The sequence below is a fragment of the Myotis yumanensis genome, unplaced genomic scaffold (assembly GCF_028538775.1).
Source record: "Myotis yumanensis isolate MYYU_CA2020_CCGP unplaced genomic scaffold, mMyoYum1.0.hap1 SCAF_4, whole genome shotgun sequence".
NCBI lineage: Eukaryota > Metazoa > Chordata > Mammalia > Chiroptera > Vespertilionidae > Myotis > Myotis yumanensis.
In genome coordinates this window covers 103,034,950-103,053,095 of record NW_027223755.1, presented here as the reverse complement: position 1 = coordinate 103,053,095, position 18,146 = coordinate 103,034,950, and the positions used below count along the sequence as shown (strand labels likewise).

Below are 18,146 nucleotides of genomic sequence, written 5' to 3'. Positions count from 1 at the left end.
TCAACAATGGTTAGAACAGTGGCCCGCCCACCTAAGGGTCAGCTGTTGAATTCCCAGTGCAGGTTCCATGTGTGGGAGGCAACCAATCAATGTGTCTCTCTCACCTCCATGTTTCTCTCTGTCTCTTCGCCTCCCTTCCACTCTCTCTAAAAATCAATGGCAAAAAAATACATAAACTGATGAACCAAAATAGATGCAGAGACAAGTGGCAGGGGAGATTGGGGGGTTGGGGCGGTTAGAGAGCAACAAAGGACTTGTATGCATGCATATCAGCATAACCAACAGACACAGACACTGGGGCTGTGAGTGCTTGCCCAGGGTGGGAATGGCTGGGGGGAGGTCGGGGGGTGGGGGCAGGGAGGGGAAAAAGGAGACATATGTAAACCTTTAGACAATAAAAAGATAAAAAGACCAAAACATAAAAAAAGCTAAAAAAATATCCTGGGTGAGGATTAACAAAATAAAAAAATTTCACTCAGAGATTTTTTTTGTCAAATACAATTGTGTCTTGCAACCCAAGGTTAGTTCTCTTTTCAATCAAAGGAAAATAGTTTATGATAACTTTTTACTCCCACAAACCTGTCATCAAAACCTAAAAGTTGGCGTGACATGTGTCCTGAGAAATCCTGTGAGGGGGACTCTGTGGGAAGGGCTGTGCATTGATAAGAGCTTACAGCGTGAGGATGCTGCCTCTCCCACCCATGGTCAGCGCATATCTGTCCATGTTATTTGGACCTTATGTCCTTTAGCTCAACCGGACAATATCGTCTCTGAAATCTTGCACATGTTTTGTTAGATTTCTTCCCAGGGGGTTTGTAGTAGTCACTGGAAATGCCATCTTACTGATTCCTCTTCCTAGTGGCCATGGGCAGTGTCTAGAAGGCCTGTGGGATTTCAGCGCTGGACCTGTGTTGATGGTGGGCAAAGCTGCCTCGCCGCACTCACACTAGTTCTAACATTGTGAGCAGATGGTCTTGGGTGTTCCGTGTAGAGCGCCGTGTTGTTCCTGGTGGTCCCCTCTCCTCCTCCCTGGTCCTCACACCTTTTGTGTATTTCTGATCACTGTGTGCTGCCCGGAGTCACCTGCACTGTCTAGGCCTCCCTGTCCATCATCCCTCATTCACGGGCAGGGGGGCGGGGGGGGGGGGGGGGGGCGGGCTGCCAGTGTGCCCCAGGTAAGCAGGACGTTTGCTGTGGCTTCTGGGAAAGACACTTTTATCAAATTAGGAAGTCACCTTTGGCCCAAGTTTGCTAAGAGTTTTATCAAAAACTATGGTTGAATTTATCAACCAAAAAAATTGCATTTTTCCATATCTATTGAGATTACAACATGGTTTTTATCATCTATTTCTGCTCCGTTAATGTGGCAAGTTGCACTAATTGGTGTTCAACCACAGTGGTTTAGACCTTCCTGGGTTATTTGGTAATTATTTTACACATTGGGAGATGGTTTGATAATGTTTTACTTTGGATTTTTTCAATCTATGTTCATAATGGAAATTGTCCTGAAATTGTCCTTTATTCTATGGGCCTAGTTTTGTTCTCCAGAAAGTGTGCCCGGGAGCTGCCTCTCCTGCTGTCCCTGGAAGATCGCTGGGCCTTGAAGTCTTGGTGTAATTCTCCAGGAAGCCAGGCTGTGGGTAACTCCCCATGTTGTACTTTATATGTTAGTTCTGGGTGGATGTTCACCTCCCAGAAGCAGGCCTTTCATGATTACAAATCTGGTCCAGTTTCCCTTTCTCCTAGAGTCAGTTCTCAGGAGTTATACTCGCCTAAAATGGTGCATTTCACCTGATGGCAAGTTTGTTTAATGTGGTTGTTCATACTAACCTCTTCCGAATTTTAAAAATCTCTGCCCTGCCCATGTGTCTGGTCACCTCTTTATTACTAATATTATTTGTGCATCATGTTTCCTGCCTTATGGATCTTGCCACAGGTTTGCCTATTTCATTTAAGGATTTAAGGAACTCACTTTTGGTTTTGCAACCCTGTAATTTCTTTATTATCTAGTCCAGGTGCTTCTTTTATTTGTTTTAAATTACCCCTGACATTCTTCCTTTAGTTAGCCTATCTTTTATTCTATTCTTTATGCTCTTGTTCGGTTGACTCTGACATAATTTTTCTCACTTCTTGACTTAAACAGGACATTCTCTGTCCTATTTGTACTAAATCCAGAAAGGACTGGTCACTTCCCTCCAGGTACAAGCCGCCATGTCCCTGTGAATATTAGTAACTGGTATTTTCACCATTGTGAGTTATATATACTTTTTAATAATCATTCTGACATTTCTTTAGAAATATATTTTTTTAAATGTCCAGATGTAGGAGGGCTTGTGCCCATTTTTGAGGTAAGTGTGAGAAAGCTTAAAATAATGTGGCCTCTTGTTTTCCAAACAAGGCAATTATAAGTGACCTCTGAGAACAGAAATTCAGGCTCAGTATTTACCAAAGAAGTAAACAAAGGCCGAGAAATAAAATATCCAGCGTCAGTAACAAAAGATGGTTCACAGGACGCCCCTTGTAAACTCAGACAGTGAACTTGTGGGCAAGTGGCCTTGTCACATGGTGTTCAGCTGTGATCTGCTCCTGTTCAATGTCTATCGAAGTCACATATGACCATATAACTGCAAGTATTCGGCCGGTCCCAATCCATGCAACTGAACAACCACACACACACACACGTACATGCACATATGTCCACACACATGCAGACAATGATGCATGGGCACACGTGGAGGGAGGTCCTAGGAGGCTCCGGGGCAGGGAGACCAGCCTGGGGCTGAAAACTCAGTCCTTGGTGGCAGTGTGCCTGCGGGACCCTGGGCTTCCAGCCTTCTTCCCCAGCCTGCCCTGGAGCCAGGGGAGCAGCCAGGCCACTGCACTGGGCACTGCTCCTGGCAAAAGTGATCACCTCAGGGGAGAGCAATCAACTACCAACCAGGACGCTGGGAATGTCCCACAGGGAGGCGGCTGCACCTCCAGCTGCGGGGCCTGTGCAGTAGGAGCCCAACAGGCAGGGCCTAGGTAGCCCAGGTGATGCCAGTCAAGATGCCCACCCATTAGAACACGGTGGGGACCAGGGGGCCTGGGTCACCGGGGGAGGGAGCGTGGAGGGTGGAGAGCAAGCAGGAGGCAGGAGGGGGTGGTGGAGGTGGAGCCCTGACAGCCTGAGTGTCACAGGCTGGCACCCCGGGTCTAGGACAGAGGGCCTGGCTGTGGGAGGACAGCCACCGAGAGAGGTGCCAGGGAGCAGCGCACAGAACTCGGGGGCCTTTGTCAAAGCCCTGGTCGGAGGGCACTGCAGAGCTGGGTGCTGCCTGGGAGCCGGTCACAGGCGCTGCCCTCGGTGAGGAGCAAGGCCGTCCTGTGGACACAAAGCTGCGCTGTGGCCTGTGTCCCTCTGAGCCGTCGGGCAGAGTGAGTGAGGTCAGTGTCATTGTCAGTGTGGTCACAGGTGTCCCATGGTTGGTGGGCCCGAATGGGACAGCCAGTGCCATGAATGAGGGCCTCCAGGAGCCATCCCTGCCCCAGGTCCAACACCTCCATTGTGACCCGTGAGGACCCGTGGACGCTGGCACATTGCTGCCCGCTCAGCACCCCCACCCCGCCCTCACTGGCCCAGCCTCCACTGCAGTGTTGCAAAATGGGGCTGTTAGGTAACAGAAGCTGTGCCCTTTGCCCACCTGCCCTCAGCCTTCCCCTATCAGGGCTCAGACATCCTCAACACAGCCCCGGCTTTGATCCTGACCCTGATGCCCACGCTGCCCTACCCTCACTCTGTGCATCCACTCCTGTCACTAGACCCATACCCTGGGACCCCAATGGGGGCCTGAGGCCAGAAGGACTCCTGCTCAGAGCAGGAGTGCAGGGCACTGCCCCCCTCCCCCCCACACACAGCTGCTGGCCTGAATGCCCACATGCACTTTATCTCAGCATCCCCTCTTCTTATTTTTTTTTAATCCTCACCTGAGGGTATTTTTTCCATTGATTTTTAGAGAGAGTGGAAGGGAAGGGGAGAGAGGAGAGAGAAAAGCATCAATGTGAGAGGCATATCAATTGGATGCCTCCTACAGGCACCCCGATGCTGGGCTGGGGATCAAACCTGCAACCCAAGCACATGCCCTTGACTGGGCATCAAACCCAGGCCTCTTTGCTCTGCGGTCCGACACCTCAACCACTGAGCCAAACCAGCCAGGGCTCCCCTCTTCTTTTTAAATTTATTTGCAGGTACACACCATGTCATAAATATAGAGATCATGAAAGCTTTGTTTTTTTCCTTATTAATTTTATCCCCACCCACAACCCCCTCCCCTTGGGCAACCACCCACTTGTTCTCTGTATCTATGGGTCTGTTTCTGTTTTCTTCATTTGCTTTGTGTGTTTTTTTAGATTCCGCACATGAGCTGCTCATTTCTCAACATCTTTGCAAACATGTGGTTTTATTGCACTTTTTCATTTTCTCCAACCTGATGAGTGTGACACTGCATGTCCTTTATTTCCCTCAGTTTTCCTCTGATTATGAAGGAGGCCCATGAATGCTTATGGCCACTCAGGGGTGTCTGGAGAATGGCATGCAGTGTGTTTTCCCATTAATGCTTTGTTTCCTTTGTCCCACACCATTCCTCCGAATTAGTATTTCTTCTTCCTGGAATAAATCCTTAAATAGTTCTGTTAATGAATGCCTGCAGGTGATAGGACACTCTGTGTCTTCTGTTTTGTAATGTCACCCTTTTTTCCTCCATATTGTGTGACAGTTTATCTGGGAATAAAATTTTATGTTGATGGTGATGTTTCCTCACCACTTCCAAGGAATTGCTCCAGGGTCTCCTTCCACCTCCTGTTGCTGATCAGCAATCCCCTGCGTCTGACGTCATTTCCTTTAGAGCCTCTGAAGTTGGAGGCTCTCAAACCATCTAACAAGAAGCACTTTCATGTTTTATGGGGTTTTTCATGATTCCTCTGTTACTGAGATGCTGATGTTGAATACCAAACAAGCCAACATTCAAGCTCACTTTGTGAATGGTAGTCCACCCCCCAAATCCCTTCGAAGCTCAAGCCTCTGTCCCCACCTCCTCTGTCCACTCCACCTCTGTCCCCACCACCTCTGTCCCTCCTCCTCTGTCTCCACCACCTCTGTTCCCTCCTTCTCTGTCCCCACCTCCTCTGTCCCCACCTCCTCTGTCCCCACCACCTCTGTCCCCACCATCTCTATCCCCACCACCTCTGTCCCCACCACCTCTGTAACCACCTCCTCTGTCCCCACCACCTCTGTCCCCACCAACGCTGTCCCTCTGTCCAGAGCCCTACTCCCCTAATGCCCACCTTTGCTCATGCTTCATGAGCTGGGCCTGGCAGCTGAGCCCAGTCAAACCCTCCCAGCAGGTCCAGGCTGGTTACGCCCTGTGTCCCCCCAGCTCTGTGTTCAGCACTCACCTCCACACCGTGTCCCACACTCACTTCGGTGCTGTGGTTATGTCTGTCCTCACCTCCCTGTGGGTTCCAGGGGCCCAGGAACCCACTCAGTGACTCCTTGACCCGGAGACCTTGTCCATGCTGGGCACATGTGATCAAGGATAATTAAGGGAGGGAGGGAGGGGAAGAGAGAAGAGAACTAAGAAGAAACACGTATGAAACAAGAGAGAGAGAAGAACATAGAAGAGCAGAAAAGGAAAATAAGAAGCAGGGGAAGGAGGTTGGGGAGGAAGAAGGAAGAGGAAGTGGAGGGGTGGAGGGAGGGACACCGGGACAAGCATAACCCGCATGAGCTCCCAGAAATGCCATCACAGGGAACTGAGCCCTGGAAACCTCCTCAATCCTAAACACAGAGATTTGGGACCCGGGGACTCTCAGGGAGGCCCCCACTGCGCCCTCAGTCACCATCATGATGAGTCCATGCCACCATCTCAGCCACGGTTTGGACTGGCTTGTCCAAGTTTAATAGGAATCACAGGGTGAGCAGGAGGCCATGGGCCCAGGCCCCTTGTCCTGGCCCCCCTACTGTGAGAGACACCAGCCTGCGGAGCATCTCCTGTGTCTGCCACCCTAAAGTCAGGACAGGAGGGGACCCAGAGGGCAGGAGGCTCTTGACACTGTGGAGGGTGAGACGAAGGATGAGGTGGAAGGATGAGGCTGGAATTGGGAAAGAAGCAGGGGTATCAGCAAGGAAGATTGAGGGTCTCCCCATCATGGGAACCCTGCCTGGCCTCATCTAGGATCCAGGGGGCGGAGGGACATACTTCCGGATCCAAGAAATGAAGCTCATCACCCGGGCATACACCCCAGGGAAGTCGCGATGACCACAGCTGTATCCCCAGCTCACGATCCCTACCTGGACCCAGGTGCCTTCCCAGCTGCACACCAGGGGGCCCCCGGAGTCACCCTGTGGGGAGAGGCAGGACTCAGTGAACATCTCCACACGGGCCACTGCATGGAGCTTCTGAGTCCCGATTCCCTGGTCCAGGAGGGGACAGAGGACAGAGGACGGGACAGGTGGGGCTCACCTGGCAGGAGTCCTGGCCCTCACTCCCAGCGCACAGCATGTCATCCTTGATGATCTGGCCAGTGTTGGTGGAAGAGTTCTGGTAGCGCTGGTTACAGACCCTGTTCCCCACACTGGGAACCATCACCTCCTGCAGCTGGTAGGGCCAGAGCCTCGGAGCTGTGGGGAGGGGCTGGTTGTGAACCAGGGCTGGTCCAGGCTTCTGCTCCTTCCCAACAACAAGGTACTGTTTCCAGTCCTTCTGGGCTCTGACTCTTCGGTCTAGAGCAGCTACACCTGGCCTGGGACTGAGCTCCCAGCATCCACTACGCCCATTCAGTTCTAGGACGCAGCACTTCATCAGCCACAGTCTGGGCTCCACAGACCTGAGGAGAGAGTTATCCCAGGATTGTTCTCCTTGAAAAGGAAGGGATGAGGGCTCACCCCAGAGAAATGCATCACAGCAGGAAGGAGACACTCCTGCGCTGATGGGTGGGTCTTCATTCTGATTGAGGGACCTGGGCACTGTGAGATCACGACAGGCCCTGCCTCTCGCTCCCAGACTGGCTCATCCTCAGGAGGACAATCAAGGTCCACACACCCCCACGGTGCAAGGGGAGGACCCAGCTAGAGCCTCGGGAGGGCCTGTGGGCCTGGCAGAGCAAACACCTGTGTCCTCAGTGTCCATGAATCTGATCATGAAACCCCAGCTCTGCACACATGTAGGCTCAACAGGAAATCCCCCCTCTAGTAACCAAATGTAGAATTAGCACATGGCCCAGAACTTCCACTCCTAGTCTGTACCCCAAAGAACTGAAAACAGGGATCCAAGATGGAGACAGAGTAGGTGGAAGTGACCATCACTTCCTCCCAGGACCAAATCGGAATCACAACTAAATTATAGACACTCAACCTGAATAACCAACTGAAGACTGGATGAAAAAGAAGTCTCCTCATTAAGGACACATGGAAGAGCCACATGGAGACGGGTAGGGAGGGTGGAGACACAGAAAGGGTTGCATTGAGGGTTAGGAGGGACACCTCAGCTGCAAAGGTCCCCTCTGAGAAGGGAGGGGTCTCCACCCCGTCCTGAGCTCCCAGCTGGGAACACCAGTGCCTGGAAGAGGAGCTACACAACATCTGCCTGTGAACATCCGTGGGGACTGCACTTGCCAGAGTGAGACAGGAAACTGCCAGGCACCCGGACGCCATTTTAAAGGGCCAGTGCACAAACATCTCTATGGCAGGTACTCAACCTGACTGGGCTCCAGTGGACCTATAGCAGCCCAGAGTGGACAGGAGTCACACAGGGAGAGATTGGTTGTATGGCTTTAGGGAGAGGGCTGGAGGGGCAGCCTCCATTATCCTGGGCTGAGTCCTCTCCCATAGGCCGACAGATGCCGTCTTTCCTGAGTTGAACATCCCCTCCATTGGGCATCAGCCTGGGGGAACGCACTTGCCCCCACCTCCTCCAGGCTCCCAGTGGTCCCACCCGACCAAGCACATGCCCTGCTGGGGAGTCTGCCAGCTGCAACCAGCCTGGGCCCACACAGTCTTTCTCAGAAGCTCTGGAGGAGGTCTGAGCAGACTCCAGGGCTGTTGGAGACACACAGGGAGAGACTGAGTTGTGTATCTCTGAGGTGAGGGCCATTTTTCTAGGTACCCGTTTAGCTCCACTGCACCGACCCCTCCCTCCTCACTGTGAATCCTAATCTGTGTGATCCTGAGGAACTCTACTGGCCTCACCCTGATGACACCCAGAGACCCTACCCCACTGCAAAGATTTGAAGACACCTGGTGGGTGGTGGGTGCTGGGTGGTGGTGGCTGGTCTTATTGTGCCCTGAGCCTTTTATTGAGTGTTGTCACACCCAGCACTGGCGCTGAGTTTGAATCTGTATCAACCTGATGAACACCACTCGCCACAACCCAGTGACTCATTGAGAAACTACCTCATGCATCTCAACTACCACAGCAGGGCTCACCTCACCCACACAAGGGACATTCCTGGAGAAGCTAGCTTAGCTGGAGGCACTTTCAGTGCTGAGCCTAATGGCAACTGGCAGGAAGAGGCAGATTTTGGGGTGCTTTGGGCCTTTTGTGTCCTGACGCAGGTTTGGTATTGCTGGGAATCAGCCTCAGTATGCAGCTTGGCCCCTCCCACGTGCACCCAGGGCTACCAGAGGGAGCCACCAACTATGGAGCACTTCGTAGCGTCTAACAGGCAGCCCAGGATTGGTCACAGGCAGTGCCTGACATTGATGTGCACCACAGTTCCTCCCTGGAGGCCCCAGAACCAGCCCACATCAGAGTACAACCAATTAGCTCCACAAGCGGCACACTCAAAGGGAGATCTCCGCAGGCACCAGACCCTGCTGGGGCCAATTCTGCTTCATGGGTTTAGCCTACTCACAGCAGCTCATACAGTGTGATCAGGTCAATACTCAGTCAGTCAGCTTGAGGATCAACCCTGCCTACCACAGGCCAACAACAATCAAGACTCAACTCCAACAGGAGGGTTCCACGAACCCACAAAGGGACATTCCTGGGGCACCACTGAGCTCCACAGGACATGTACTCAAAAAGCCACCCTACCAAGACTGGGGACATAGCAGATCTACCAACACAGAGAAACAAATACAGAGAGGCGGCCAAAATGGGGAGACAAAGAAGCATGCCCCAAATGAAAGAACAGGAGAAATCCCCAGAAAAAGAACTAAATGCCATGGAAACAAGCCATGTACCAGATATAGAGTTCAAAACAATGGTCCTAGGGATGCTCACGGAACGTAGGGGAAGGTGGGTGAGCTCAGTGAGGATGCAATAGGGAGACAGTGAGCATAACGAAAGGACTAGACACCATAAGAGAAAACAGTCAGAAATGAAAAATATGAGATCTGAAATGAATACACTAGAAGGAATCAATAGCAGGTTAGATAAAGCACAAAGTGAAATTAGCAATTTAAATGACAAGGTAGCAGAAATTACCTAATAAAAATAGTGAAAAGAAAAAAAGATTTTTTAAATTAGGATAGTTTAAGGGACCTCTGGGACAGCGATCACTAACTGGTGGTCCACGGACCACGGGTGGTCTGTGAGGTCCAAAAGCTTGGCGACCGCTGCTCTGGGACAACAGAACGCATAACGTTTGCACCATAGGGGTACCAGAAGGAGAGAGAGAGCAAGGGGGTGAGAACCTATTTGAAGAAATAATGATTTAAAACTTCCCCAACCTGGTGAAGAAAAAAACATACAAGCCCAGGAAGAACAGAGAGTCCTAAACAAGATGAACCCAAAGAGGCCCACACCAAGACACATAATAATTAAAATGGCAGAGGTTAAAGACCAAGAGACAATCTTAAAATCAGTAAGAGAAAGACAGTTACTGAAGTGAGGCCCCATAAGTCCAATTTCTCAACAGAAACATTTCAGGCAGAAGAGATTGACACGAAATATTTAAAGTGATAAAGAGCAAGAATCTACAACCAAGACTACTTTACCCAGCAAGGCTATCTTTTGTCCCAGCTGGTCTGGCTCAGCGGCTAGAGTGTCAGCCTGGGGAATGAAGGGTTCCGAGTTCAATTCCGGTCAAGGGCACATGCCTGAGTTGCAGACTCGATCCCCAGTAGGGGGCATGCAAGAGGCAGCCTATCAATGACTCTCTGTCATCATTCATATTTCTATCTCTTTATCTCTCTCCCTTCCTCTCTGAAATCAATAAAAATATATTTAAATATATATATATACACCACTACGTTCACTGCAGCGTTGTTTACAGTGGCCAAGATGGAAACAGCGGAAGTGTTCTTTGCTAGATGATTGGAGAAAGGTGTGATGCATGTTTACAATGGAATACTCCTCAGCCATCAGAAAACATGACATACAGCCATTTAGGACAACATGGATGGATCCTGAGAACATCATGCAAATTAAATAAGTCAGACAGAAAAAGTTAAAAACCATACGATTTCACTCACATATGGAATATAAAACTGAAAGCAGCCAATGAACAAACAAGAAAAAGAAAGAAACCAAAACTCATAGATACAGATAGCAGTATGGTGGTCACCAGAGGACAGGGGGTGGGGTGGGAGGAAAGGGTAAAGGGGTCAATACAGGTGACAGAAGATGTGACTTTGGGTGATGGGCACACAATGCAAGATACAGATGATGTACCATAGAACTGCACACTGAAAACCTCTATAATCTTGTTAACCAATGTCACCACAGTAAATTAAATTGTAGAAAATAAGATATAAATAGCAAAAGAAGGACATACAGAAAGCCAACAGACATATGAAAAGATGCCCAATGTCACTAATCATTAAAGAAATGCAAATTAAAACCACAATGAGAAATCACCTCCAACCTGTCAGAATGGCTGTCATCAATACATCAACAAGCAACAAGTTTTGGTGAAGATGTGGACAAGGGGGAGCCCTCACATGCAGTTGGAGGGAACATAGACTGGTGCAGCCCTGTGGGAGACAGTGTGGAGGTTCCTCAAAAAATTAAAAATGGAACTGCCTTATGACCCAACCATTCCACCTCTGGATGTACATCTGAAGAAACCCAAAACATAATTGGGAAGAACATATGCCCCCCTATGTTCATTGCAGCGTATGTACAATAGCCAATATGTGGAAGCAGCCCAAGTGCCCATCAATAGACAAGTGATAAAAACATGGTGGTACAAAGAAGGTGGAGCAAAAGTAGGCTTACGGTTATGAGTAGGCAAAATACAGAGTTTCTTCTTGTATTATTATTTATTAATTATTGTATTATTTTCCATATGAACAACTATAATCTTACTTTTGCCCCATCCTGTATGTACAATGAAATATTACTCAGCCATATAGAAGAAACCTTACCATTATGCTAAGTGAAATAAGCCAGTCACAGAAAGACAAATACCATATGATTTCACCCATATGTGGAAACTAAACAATAAAAGAAACAAACAAACAAACAAACAAACAAAAGAGAAAGAAGCTCATAGATCAGGGAACAGACTGGTAGTTGCCCGAGGGGGAAATGGAAGGAGTAAAAGAAACAAATTGGTAGCTACCAAATAGTCACAGGGAATGTGAAGTACAGATTAGGGAATATAGTCAATAATATGGTCATAGCTGTGGATGGTGCCCGGTGGGTATGGAAATATCAGGGGGAAAGACACTTTGTAAAGTATATGATTGTCTAACCACCATGCTGTACGCCTCAAACTAATTCAAAATAATATTGAATAGAAACTGTCATTGAAAAATGTTTTTGTTTTTTGTTTTTTTAAAATATATTTTATTGATTTTTCACAGAGAGGAAGGAAGAAGGATAGAGAGTTAGAAACATTGATGAGAGAGAAACACCAATCAGCTGCCTCCTGCACACCCCCCACTGGGGATGTGCCCACAACCAAGGTACATGCCCTTGACCGGAATCATACCTGGGACCCTTGAGTCCACAGGCCGACGATCTATCCACTAAGCCAAACCAGTTAGGGCCATTGAAAAATGTTTTAACGACTTGAAAATAGGTTCCCTGGCGGTGCTTGTACACACAGGTGACAGCAGCGTGATTCACAACAGCCAAAAGGTGGAGATGGTCTGTCGTTCAGGAAAAACGACAAAATGCTCCCTCCACCCAGTGGGAGGTGACTCGGCCACAAAAAGCGATGCAGTTCTGACACAGGTTACAGCACAGCTGGGCCTTGACAACGTCCTGCTTCGTGAAAGAAGGCAAACACGTGGAAGCCACACGTTGCATGATTCACATTTACATGAAACGTCCAGAACAGGTAAATGCACAGAAGTGGAAAGGAGCTCCGTGGTTGGCAGAGCCTGGGGAGGGGCAGTGACCGTGTCCTGGAGACCAGGCTTCGTGTGTGAGGAGGAGAAGTTCTGGAGATGGTGGTGCTGAGGCTGCACAACATGGTGAATGTGCTGAACGCCACTGAACCGCGCACTGACCAATGTCATGTATAATGTTATGCACATTTTGCCACAAGAAAAAGGTGGAGGATTCCCCCAAATTGCCCAGAATAAAGTGTTGTCAGCAAAGCCACAGCCACACCCCCAGCGGGCTACCCTGTGTCCACACCCCAGCAGGGTCCCTGAGCCTTACCTCCGAGGCTGCTGTAACCCCAGCCGGTCACCCAGCACATCTTCCTCTCAGGGACCCTCAGCGAGGCAGGTGGGAGGGGGACCAGGCCAATGCGCTCAGAGAGCGTCACAGGGGCCTCCAGTTTCAGCAGGGCCACATCCGCGCCCTCCTCTGCAGACAGGCTCTGGTTGAACTTGGGGTGGCGGACGATCTTAGTCACATTTGTCAGTGTGTCATGGTCATAGAGTCTCAGCTGCCCAACTTGAACCCTGAGGCCATAGGCTCCCCAGTCCTCCCTGGGGAGAGGGACCAGGAGCCTCTCAGAGGAGCCTCCGGGGCAGGGCCAGTCTGGGCACAGCAGCAGGGCTGGGGCTGCACTAACTGTGTCTCTCCCCGAGAGCCAGGGCCCTGCCCACAGCCCCCCTCCCATCAGCCCTCTGTGAGTTTCCCACCCCCACCCCTGGGGGGCTTCTGGCTGTGATGCTCACAGCTGGGTGCAGTGGGCTGCGGTCAGCACCCACTGGTGGTGGATGAGGGAGCCCCCACAGAGGTGCTGCCACAGCTCCAGCTCCTTATTGTACCTTCGGACGCTGACCTGCCAAGGCCATCTCCCCGCGGGGGCATTGTGCGCCCCCACGGGGCCACCCTGCTGCCTTCCTGAGCCGGGACCTGGGAACAAAGGGGACGCCATAGACATCCAGCAGGGCCCCTCGAACTCAGTCTCTCTGAGGACCAACCAAGGAGGCCCACCTGAGTTGACGCTGAGGGGCCTGTGCAGCCTGAGCAGAAGATGTGGACAGGGAGTCAGGACTCACCTGGGAACGAGGGCACGGAGCACTCCAGGTCTGGGAGGGTCAGGATCAGCAGCCACAGCATCTGCGGGGATGGCGGGGGCCTGGGTGAGACCACCAGGGGCCCGGGTCCCGTGTGGGGATGGAGAAGCCGGAGTCTGAGCAGCGGCATCCTCACCTGGAGGGACCCTCCTTGGGACCCTCTCTGCACCCCTTCATCCCCGGGCACAGGAAGGGCCGGCGGGGGCCCCTGGCTGGGCCATGGGCAGAGAAAGCTGCTCCTCTCTCAGGCCCACCCAGGTCGAGGGTTAGTCAGCAGGCGACGAGGAGCTACTGCTGGGCCCTGGTGCTGCCTCCCCCAGACCTGCCACCTGCTGTCACTGGCCAGCAGCCATCTCTATCTGCATGGATCTCAGCCACAAAGCACAGCCAGGCCGGCGGCCTGAGCAAGGAGAGCTGCCGAGAGGGTGCAGTTTTGCTGGAAGAAGCCCCGGAGCGCTGGGCCCAGGCAGACGGGTTCAGGGAGGCAGAGCCCCAGAGCTGCTGCTGGGCCCTCGATCCACAGGGCAGCCCCTGAATCCGCTGAACCCTGTGAGGCAGCGTGGAGCTCGCCACCATCTGACTAGAGCATGCCATCGGCCTGGCACGTGGCCTATGGCCACCCTCACTGCCACCAGCTGAGGCCATGCACACTGCCCCCTGCAGGGTGCTCCCTGGAAGCTGCACCAAGATGGGCTTTCATGCCGGTACAAGTCAGGGAGAGGCACCTCAGAGGCAGGTGGACAGAGCAGAGATGGGCAGAGGGCGAGGCTGGAGCACAATGCAGGCTGATGACACCTTGACCAGCCCACAGGGAGACCCAGGCCACAGCCCCACTGGGACTCAGGGTCAGCCCCTGCCTCTCCCTGCGCCAGCCAGGAGGCACCTCCCGGGGCGCGGCAGCCAGAGGAACTGCCAGGCATCCCAGACGCTGTCATCAAGTCCTGCCCTGAAGGGGGACCTGACCTGGCTCTGTGTCCAGCAGAATCCACCGCCTTCTGCCTCGTGTGCTGAGGAGGCGGCCACAGGAACACCGAGGAGTCCCTGCCCAGGAAACTGGGTAGCAGAGGCTCAGGGTACAACTGAGGCCGACAGGGCCCCTCCGCTGTCCACCTGGGTCCCACCCTTTGCTACTAATCTTGACTCTGGGACTTACCTAGTAGCACGACCCAGACCCCCATCCCTGAGGGGCTGAGCTCTGGTCACAGGGACTTCTCAGGCCGGGTGGCTGCACGTGTCCACCTGCCATCACATTGACGAAGGGGTGGCAAGGGACACGCAAGGGCCCTCACCTTCCCTGTCCCCCCATTGTGACATAGCAGCCCTGCCTCTGCCTGGTGCTCAGTGTCATTGTCCTACCAAGATGGTGGCACATCTTGCTCTGTGGCCTCCAGACACAAGGAGCTCAGTGTACCCAGACACCAGCTGTCACTCACATCTCAGGAATAGTCCTCAGTGCAGGCTGCATGGCCTGTGTTGTCCTGCCCCCGCCCGGGGCTTGCCCATCACCAATACTTTTACCACCATCGTGTCTGCTACGTCCTGTGAGGCCAGGGCAGCCTGTACCTGCAGCAGAGCCCTGTCCAGCACTGGGACCACTCAGAGCCGGCAGCCTGTTGTGGGGCCAGCGTCACGGGCTGGAGGGCACTGTGAGGTGGGGAGCACGCTGCTTCCCTGAGAGGGGCAGAGACCCTCACTGGCCTGTTGTTTTGAGGGGGGTCCTGGGTGCTGGGCCGTGGGAATCCTAAAGATTTCCTGTGGCCAGGCCCCTTCTTCCTCAGGGGCGCGCTCCCCCTCTCAGGAGCACACAGCCTTGGTGGCCTGTAACCTCACCAGTGAGGGAGTCAGTGTGGACCAGTGCGGTCCCTCAGAACCTGCCCTGCTTTAGAAATAAGTGCAGATGCAACTAGTTCTATGGGGTCAGAGTGGAGTGGGGGAGGCTCTTAATCCAATGATGGTTCCTTGTGGGAAGAGGTGAGGATGCGGAGAGCACAGAAGGGTGGGGAGGGCGGGATGGAGGTCCAGGGGTTCCTCCCCAACCAAGGGTCCCAGCACCACCAGCAGCTGCAGGAGGCAGGAGCCTGGGAGTAGCTGTGGCCCCAGAACAACTTGATTGTGGTCTTCTGGCCTCCAGCCGGTAAGAGGATGCATTTGTGTTGTTTTAAGCTCACACTCCCCAGTCGGGGGCTGTCACTGTGACCTCAGGACTCCACACAGGGGGAGAGCCTGGTGGTGACTGAGGTGTGATGTCCACCCGGAAGGGCATGGCCCTGCATGGAGTCCCATTCCAAGCCCTGAAGGTGTCTCTTGTCACTTCAGACAAGAAGAAGCCAATGAGTGTGGGCCAGGGGTCCTCAGACTTTTTAAGCAGGGGGCCAGTTCACTGTCCCTCAGACCGTTGGAGGGCCGGACTATAGTTTTTTTTAATAAAACTATGAACAAATTCCTATGCACACTGCACATATCTTATTTTGAAGTAAAAAAACAAAACGGGAACAAATACAATATTTGTATTTGCATGTGGCCTGTGCGCTGTAGTTTAAGGTCCACTGTGTGGGCCCTCCCTATGGTCCCCATGGGCACTGACCTGGCCTGCAGGGTCTCTATTGGGGGACAAAGCCCTGCTGCTTCAGTGTCACCGACCTCTGAAGGCCCAGGCTCAGTCAGAAAAGATTTCAGAGACCAGAGGCAACATGCCCTCCTGTCCATCTGCAGCCCAGGCATCTGGGTCCGCCCACTTTGATTCCTGCTGAGCCCAGGATGGGAGGTGCTCAGGCTGTGATTCCAGGCAAATGGGGGGGGGGGGGGGGGTGCGGGGAGGGCAGCGGCCCTAAACCCATCCTCCTGAGAGAGAGTCCTGCGAGGGCCACCCCATGGCCATGCCTGCAGGCACAGCCCCAGGCCCAGGCGTGTCTCACTCCAGCCTTCCCTCCAACTCCAAGTTCTAGGTCCTTCTCCCTCCCCTGGGAGCGCTGGCCTCTGAGTCACTCAGACCCTCAATTTTACTCCTAGAAACACAAAAGGTCTGACTACACCCTCACCCAGGGAGGAAAGGCCCACAAAGACTCACAGTCCCCAGAGCCCAATGGGAAGGCAGGCAGCCCACACCCTCCTGGGGCGCACAGGGGACCTGGATGTGTGTGGACCACCTGGCAGCCGCCCACCCCCAGGGCATCGTGGACAGGCAGTCACTTAGGCAAAACCTGTACCTGGAACCCGAGGGTGAGGACACAGGGCCAGGCTGTGCTGTGTCACCCCGTCCTCCCTCCCTGTGCGGAGCAGATCCCCAAGGGGCCATCTGCCTGAGGTGCCTTCCAGCAGATTCTCAGGCCTTATTTTCCCAGGAAAAGGCTTTCCTGGAGAGCTCCTGGCTCCCAGGAACCCACACATCAGGGCACATGGGGGACGCAGCTCCTGATCAGCCGCCCCCCTCCCTCCCAGACCCCCCCCCCCCCCCCCCCCGAGCTTCCACTCTCCCTAACTCAGAGTCCAGGCTTCCCCAAAGGACCAAAGGACCCGGTCCGGGTCACAGTGACAGAGGAGGGCTTTCCACCCTGGCCTCGGAGGAAGGGGCCAGGCACTGAAAGGTCTGGAGGCCGCCACCCCATTGTAGAATCAGACTGGGGACCAGCCTGTCGCTGCAGGGTATGGAGCCCTCTCACCCACAGTGCAGGCCGCCTCAGGCTCCACAGGCCCTCCTGAGTCCTGGCCCCAACTTGCAGGTGCAGGACCCACCCCAGAGGGGCACCAGTCATGCCCCCCAAATCCTACTCCAGCAGGAAGTGCACCTCACTGCCTGGGCCAGGGCGTGCTCCACAGCCCTTTCTCACTCCCTGGATTTGAAACTGAAGCTCCTCTGTCCACTGCGAGCTCCTCCCCCCCAGGGAGAAAGGAGGGGCTCTGTGGGGCCTGAGGGGACTGTGCACCTCAGTGTCTCTCCAACAGGTGCGCCAGCATCAGGAGAGTGGCCTTGGGGGGATGGGGGTCCCCTCTCCACCCTCCTCTCTGCTGCCTCCAACCAACCAGGACCCGGGAGCTGGGGGAGCCAGAGGGTGGGGCGGGGAAGAGGGGGACTGGCTAGTCAAGGGCCCCTGCAGGTCCGCCCTGCTCTGAAGAAGCTCAGAGTGGGAGACTGAGGATCTGGTGGAAATGAGGCTGCACTTCATTTGGTCCCAGGAGTTGATCACATTGGAAAATGGGGATTTGTCGCTCCCCGGTCAGAGGGAGCAGCGGTGACCATGGAAACACAGCACCTCCTGTTTGCATGCGGCCATGTCCAAGTCATTAAAGCCTCCATGACACACTGACTGCGACTGAAGGAGGAAGAGGGACGGTTTGCACCCTCTGGGCGGCCCTCCGGGCTGTGGCCTCCAGCCCCTGGCAGCAGACTCACCTCCACCCCAGCCAGGAGAGCCGCCAGGTCGCCCTCTTCCAGCTGCAGCCATAGCTGCCATCCCACCTGGTCCCCCTCCCAGAGCCTGGGCTCCCCCAGCAGCACCACCACCCACTGGCCGCCTTGGTCACGCCCACAGGTAAGTGCACTGAGTCCAGAGCAGTTTTTCATGCAGTTTAATGAGCTACAGAGGGTGGGGAGGAGGCAGGAGTCCTGCAGTGCCCGCCCCACTTCAGAGCACATCCCACCTCTCCCTTTTGCCTGTCAGGGGAGAGAGGCTGATGGAGGTGCTGAGGCAGGAGCATCTCAGAGGGGCTGCGGGGGGATGGTTGGAGGGGCGCTAGGTGCAAT

At 53.5% G+C, this 18,146-nt stretch overlaps 1 protein-coding gene across 1 annotated transcript; it reads right to left on the bottom strand.

The window, feature by feature from the left end:
* Positions 1 to 6,208: 6,208 nt before the first annotated feature.
* On the bottom strand, positions 6,209 to 17,966 carry LOC139009526 (mastin-like). Its single transcript, XM_070413794.1, has 6 exons — positions 17,796 to 17,966; positions 13,388 to 13,448; positions 13,061 to 13,241; positions 12,612 to 12,868; positions 6,501 to 6,688; positions 6,209 to 6,379 (listed from the first exon to the last, which is right to left on the bottom strand). Exons 1-6 carry the CDS (start codon positions 17,964 to 17,966, stop codon positions 6,209 to 6,211), a joined length of 1,029 nt encoding a protein of 342 aa, XP_070269895.1.
* Between the last annotated feature and the right edge of the window lie 180 nt (positions 17,967 to 18,146).

What these genes read in the sequence shown, in the direction of transcription:
- LOC139009526 (XM_070413794.1), bottom strand. Translation starts at nt 17,966, where the DNA reads ATGAAAAACTGCTCTGGACTCAGTGCACTTACCTGTGGGCGTGACCAA. An exon ending in CTCTCCTGGCTGGGGTGGAG is followed by an intron (nt 13,449 to 17,795) that starts GTGAGTCTGCTG and finishes CCATCCCCGCAG; the next exon opens with ATGCTGTGGCTGCTGATCCT. An exon ending in GTGCTGGGTGACCGGCTGGG is followed by an intron (nt 6,689 to 12,611) that starts GTTACAGCAGCC and finishes AGCCTGGACCAG; the next exon opens with CCCTGGTTCACAACCAGCCC.